This window comes from Hakea prostrata, chromosome 6 (assembly GCF_041222555.1).
Source record: "Hakea prostrata isolate BN-2017 chromosome 6, UWA_Hpros_2, whole genome shotgun sequence".
Lineage (NCBI taxonomy): Eukaryota > Viridiplantae > Streptophyta > Magnoliopsida > Proteales > Proteaceae > Hakea > Hakea prostrata.
This window is the reverse complement of record NC_142605.1, coordinates 35,627,099-35,633,213: the sequence shown is the minus strand read 5'-3', so window position 1 is coordinate 35,633,213 and position 6,115 is coordinate 35,627,099. Positions and strand designations below refer to the sequence as shown.

The window sequence follows — 6,115 nt, the reverse complement described above, 5'->3', positions numbered from 1 at the left end:
TATGATTATCAGAATTATCTCAATAGATGCTCTTTATTTCAGGTTATGCTTTCATTTGTTTTGCAGTTATATATATTGCTCAATGACAGAAAGCTTTGTTTCCAATATTTTAGCTTCCTGCATGAAAAGTTGTTTTGCCATTTATTTGATAATGCAATGAAATAGCAATTTGTGACAGGAATCCAAGTTTTTTTTTTTTCCTTTTATATGATTGATTAATCATTGTTGTGAGATGGTTGATGCTGTTTGATGTTAAGTGTAGTTAGGGAGTGGTATCAGCTCCTGACTCCCTGCATGCTTGTGAAGGGCAATATTTTTAGTTGGTGTTTACTACTTTGCATTGCCAAGTTATCTTGTGAGAGGTTTTGGTGGATACACTAGGGCTTATCACAAATTGCTTTTTCATTGAAACAACTTGTAATGAATCAGATTTCATGGACTGAAAAAAAGGAGGATTGAAGGAAGACTTGGACAAGGTGTATCGTGTATTATTTTGGTTGGGTGATTTGAAGAGGTGTATCATCTTGTTTTGAATATTTATTAATTAGACCCTCTATTGGAGAGTCTGAATCACCTCCCGCATTCCTGTAAATTGCATATCTCGTAGGCCCTAAGTTATTTACTTTTTCAATTAGACCCTCTATTGAGGTTGGATCACCTTCCTCTTGGGGGAGAGCAATCTGCTCCCCAAACACTTTTGATCCACAAAATAACGGTGGTGTCAGATATTGAAAAAAACTTATAAGTGAAAAATTTTAGTGGGTCTCACATGGGTCCACTCTCTATTGTATGGTTCAAAAGTGTCCTAATGGGGGGGGGGGGGAGGTGGATGTATCAATGACACCTTTTACAATTAGGAACTCATCATTAAATGCTAATGTAAGTGAGTAAAATTTTTCAAAAAGACAAGAATGACCTTGAATGAAAAACTTTACTTTCAAGTCCTTTCTTTGTTTTGCTTTACCCTTAGCTATTTCTTCTTTTTTCAATCATAAATCTTGACAAGATTTGGGAGATAGGATTTATAGGTAATGTTTTTAAACTTAAGATGTGGGAGTAATACTGGAAATGGATAATTTGAAACTAATTGAGACTACTTGTGTTATTAATAAGGAGTCTGGGACTTCAGATCACCTCCTCATCAATAGAAACAATGTGTTCCCTTGATTGTCTTGAACCACATAATTGGAGTGGGCCCCACTTATAAAATATTGATTAAAATAATTCGAAAGTAAAAATTTCAGTGGACCTTATGTGGGCCACATTCCCTATGTATAGCTCAAAACCATCAACATCTTTTCTAATGGGTAGGTGATCTAAACTTGTTAGAGAGGATCTGACTGGTAAATTGAATAAATGAGTGGGTGACATTAATATTAGAAATACCTCAAGGTAGCATTGAAAATTTCTCCCCAAAAAACCACGTTTTTAAGCTTAAATCTGATCTACCAAAAAAAAAACAAAGCTTATATCTGATATTCTAGTGGTCCCACTCCCCCCAACTAAATAGTTTGATTGCGGCGCTGTGTGTCTCTCATCGTAATCTGGACCATCTGTTCCGAGTTTTAAGTAATTGACTGTTCGAAAAAGCGAAGACCGAAGCTTCGAAACAAACAATGGCAGCGGCTTCTCCTATCTCTGCGTCAGTAGTTTTGAGCAAAGTCGCCACGAACAAGCAAAGTTTTCATCTTTCGCCACCTTCTCTTCGTCCTTTCAACAACGACAATCATCGCAGCTCTTTCACCGGCCTTGCCTTGTCGTTTCCTCGACCTTTGACTGTATCTGCAACTGCTGCTGCGATCGAAGTCAAAAAAGATACAATTTCCAGAAATCCTTCAAAGACTCTTCCTCTCCGCGTCGGTCACGGCTTTGACCTCCATAGACTGGAGCCTGGGTACCCATTGATCATTGGTGGAATCGATATCCCCCATGAAAGAGGCTGTGAAGCTCATTCCGATGGTAGTATTAGGTTACAATCGAGCATTTTGGTTAACTAAGGTTTTCATTTGCGGGAACTTTGGCGTTGAAGTAATTCTTGTTGTTGCAGGTGATGTGTTGCTTCACTGCGTGGTTGATGCTATATTAGGTGCCTTGGGACTTCCGGATATCGGGCAGATCTTCCCTGATAACGACCCTAAATGGAAGGGCGCAGCGTCTTCTGTGTTCGTGAAAGAAGCTGTAAGTTTGTTGGCATTTTTTCTATTTGCTGATTTAGCTCTGATTTTGTAAGGGAAGTAATTTACTTCTTAGTAGCTATTAAAAAGTTGTTCTTATCTGGTTATCTCAAACGGGTTGAAATTTCAAATATTCTTTGTCAGATCGTGTGGGAATTAATTATTTTATCTATTTTGTGATTTTTGGCTCTGTTGGTCTTAATGAACTATGCAGAAATGTCAGATGGACATCTTCGTCTAAATTGAGTCAACAATAAGCTGACTGTGAACTGCTAACCCACAGGATCCTACAATATATATTAGCCAGTAAAAAATGGCAAATTAGCAATGAAATCATCAGCAAGTAGACACAACATAGATACTTCTCAAAAAGCCTTTCTATAGCACTACAGTTTGTTAGTGCTTGCAGCCATAATTTTACCTTGACTTACTTTGATGATGAATTTGTAGACATTGCCAACATCCTTTGCATTATTTACAACCTAGCTTAAATTTCGAGGAATAACTGTAAGGGGTAAAAGGGAGATTGATGGATGGAACAAGAGGGGAAAGGTGATAAGAGAAGAAATGTTTCACCCACAAATTTCTGATTTGGTATTGTGAGCGATTTTAAAACTCATTTATTTATGAAAAACTATTTATTGGTGGATAGTGCCAGAAAGGATTTGCTGGCTTCTTACAACATCATTTTCTGGGTCCATGTTTTTTCTTGACTGCATTACTCCTAAGTTCTGTTTTCTGGAGAGAGAGAGGTAATGTTTCTACAGATGCTCCTGTAAAGCTGGGGTTTTGATTGATAATATATCTGAGGGTAGGCCTGTAGTCCTACTTCAGACTAGTTAAAAGCAATTTAAGTTGAGTGGCCAACTATCATTTCTTGCCTACTTGTGGTCAGAATCTTCTCCTTTTATGGTTCTTACCTTTAGTGTCAATCATGAAGTTCTTTCTTCATGGATCTACGGCAACCTAGACCTTCTACAGTAAAAGAGTTCTATCCTGAAATTTGCTTATTTGGTATCTTCTAGTGCATGAGGTTGATCTTTGGGCTTAGATGATGTCCTTTTTTATGTAATATTACACAGATGGATATCTCTAAAATTAAAGCAAGCAAGAAAAGAATAGGGAAAGACACAGATGGCCAACTATTGGATATTGGGGTGATTATTCTGTTGCGGTTTTTATTATTTTTCCTCTCCATTTTATGGTTGTTACCTAGCCTTCTCTTGGCTCTACTTGTGAATTATGTTATTCTGTCTACGATTTGTTTTCTACCTATTTATGTGATTGATGCATTATAATTCAAAAAATTATATGCTAGTTGCTGTTATGCATATTTCAACACATTGAATTCATAAAATATCATATCCACTGCACAAGGCTCCCACACTTGGCAAGGTCTATGGAGGGTCAGATTTGTGCAGTTTTACTCCCATTCCCAAAGTGGATGTTTCCAGGATTTGTTCCCATGACTGAATTGAATTCACAATGACATGATAAAGTAGAGTTAGCATTACAGTTTGGATTTCTGATTGTTGCTGCAACTGTCAGTCCTTGGCTGCATCATCATCATCAATGATTATTATAATTACTTTTTAAAGATTTCTAGTTTCTGAAGTTTGCTCTGTTACTTCCTTCACTTTGTGCCCTGATAACCAAAGAGGGTAGCTCCCAGTCTTGTCTTTACTTATTCTGTGCAATGTTACCTATTCAGGTGAGATTAATGGATGAATCAGGTTATGAGCTGGGAAACTTGGATGCAACATTAATTCTGCAGAGACCAAATCTGAGCCCACACAAGGAAGCAATCAAAGCCAACCTGTCAGCTCTGCTTGGCGTCGATCCATCTGTTGTTAATCTCAAGGCAAAAACTCATGAGAAGGTTGACAGCCTTGGAGAAAACTGTAGCATTGCAGCTCATACCGTGGTTCTTCTTATGAGAAAGTGAAAGGGTTATCTTCCAAAACAGTTCGGTGAGAGAACTTAGAATTCTTTCCTGTTTTATTTACTGTTGGCAGAAACATATCTGCTTTGTCCTTGTAAGAATTGAGCACCATGTGGTCACCGGCCTAATGTGGCCAATGTTCAGCATTGTATGTAACTCGATTATAATCTAATAGGCTTCAAAAGTAAAGAAATTTCAGAATATCCAGTTAATTTAGTCCAAAGTTATCCTTGCACATGAACTTTTACTGAATCGTTTCAGCAAAAATATCAGTGCTCAGTCAATTCTTGGCATTTTGTGTTGCAGAGCTGAAGTTTGAAGTGTGCTTTGAACATTCGGTCGTGGAAGTTTTCTCATGCACAGGTCATTTGATGGTCTTGATCAATCTTAATATGAAAATGTATGGTCTTTCCTCTTTCCCTGTGACAGGTAGTACCTAATATATATTTGAGAAAACTAGAAGACTAGCAACATGAGACAGGTTCTTTTTCCCCAATCAAACTTCTGTCCTATCCAGTAAGTTTTGATCAACAGGCCTAGGAGCATAATGAATCCCCTTTGATCCAAGACAACCATGGAAGAGTAAAAAATTAGCTGCAGATTCCACCTTCCGCTCTTCCATGAACTAATATTTGGTTTCCTACAAGCTCTTACTTCAATGGAGCTTAGCTAATCACACAGCAGGAGAGAGGAACGTAGGGAGTTTTTTTAAAGAGGACAAGAGAGAGGATGATATTGGTGGGGACCTGGGCAGTGTCTACCCATTGGATGACCTGGTGCTAGAATGGAACTGTGAGAGAAGAAACTGAAAGGACTTTTGAATTTAGACTGGTTCAATGTTGGCATGCTTCAAAAACTTAATGATATGTTATTGATAAGCATAAAGAAAGAATCAAAATAAATGTATGAGTTGATCCCACATCAGATTTACAGAGGATATATGGGGAGTTGGCATGAAATTAGATTTCTTCACCTTTCACGCTGACTCTTCGCGAAAGAAAATTAAAATTAAAATTAAATAAGTAATTTTATTGGACGGATAATAATCGGTAAGAAGGGGGGTATACCATTTACGCATCCTATTAGTAATCAGACGGATTCGGATACCCCTAAACGGATGCGGATGCGGAAATTTGGAAGCGGATTTTGGTTATCCATTTACACCCCTAGCAGGAAGAAGTAAGAACCATATGAACAAATCGAAAGAGATGAAACTTGAACAACCTTAGGCAAAAGCAGAAACAGCTATGAAAAAAGTTCAAGAAAAAAATGGCAATGACGGATCTTGAGATCCACAGATATTTACTTTATGAGCAGCGGGAGGGTACAACTTGGGGTTTTCCCTTTCTTTCCCGACAAATAGCCGGTTAATGGTAACGTGATTGAACGGTTAACAAATCAATGACCAAGATATTTTTTAGTAGAGTGTGGTTTTACATATGGGGGACTTTTTCACTAAGAGACGTTGGTCATTGCCAACTAAGCTATAAGAGTTGTGCTTTAGGTCTGAGTCTCTGAGGGATGTCAATGGAGTAGGTTGTGTCGGACTAGTTTAAACCAACCTTACCCTATGGGCCAACATCATGTCCAACGCTGTTAGGGTTTGAGAACCCCAAACCCAAATTCTACCCTGCCAGGGTTCTTCTAAGCCCGATCTATCCTAATTTACCTTGCTAAGATCAGATTAGCATTGTTTACCCTAACCTAAAACTAATTTTTAACCCTATAAATAAAACAACATGCATGGGTGAGTAGCACCAAAGAGATTTCAGCATTTTACCTCTTAGTTATGATGGGTTTTAATGTTTGTCAACTGAATTAATCCCTTCAAATGGTTAGTGGGATACTTGGTTAAATAATTAGTTAAACTCAATTTATATATAATTATAATTTAACTTAGTTAATTAAAAATGTTTTAATTAAACTAAAACTCGGAAGGGTCGGGCTAAAACTAAATTTCATTTGACCTCGTTAGGACTAGTTATTTTGTAACTCAAAC

The 6,115-nt window shown here is 37.5% G+C and overlaps 1 protein-coding gene across 2 annotated transcripts; it reads left to right on the top strand.

The window, feature by feature from the left end:
* Positions 1-1,561: 1,561 nt before the first annotated feature.
* On the top strand, positions 1,562-5,053 carry LOC149013680 (2-C-methyl-D-erythritol 2,4-cyclodiphosphate synthase, chloroplastic-like). 2 transcript variants are annotated; one of them, XM_089159386.1, is made up of 4 exons: positions 1,562-1,959; positions 2,048-2,178; positions 3,886-4,144; positions 4,423-5,053. In XM_089159386.1, the coding sequence occupies exons 1-3, from the start codon at positions 1,617-1,619 to the stop codon at positions 4,117-4,119; spliced, it is 708 nt and encodes a 235-aa protein (XP_089015512.1). In that variant the 5' UTR covers positions 1,562-1,616; the 3' UTR covers positions 4,120-4,144; positions 4,423-5,053. The 2 variants fall into 2 exon arrangements, with proteins under 2 accessions (XP_089015512.1, XP_089015510.1); XM_089159384.1 differs by lacking the exon at positions 4,423-5,053 and having other exon boundaries at positions 3,886-4,400.
* Positions 5,054-6,115: the final 1,062 nt, after the last annotated feature.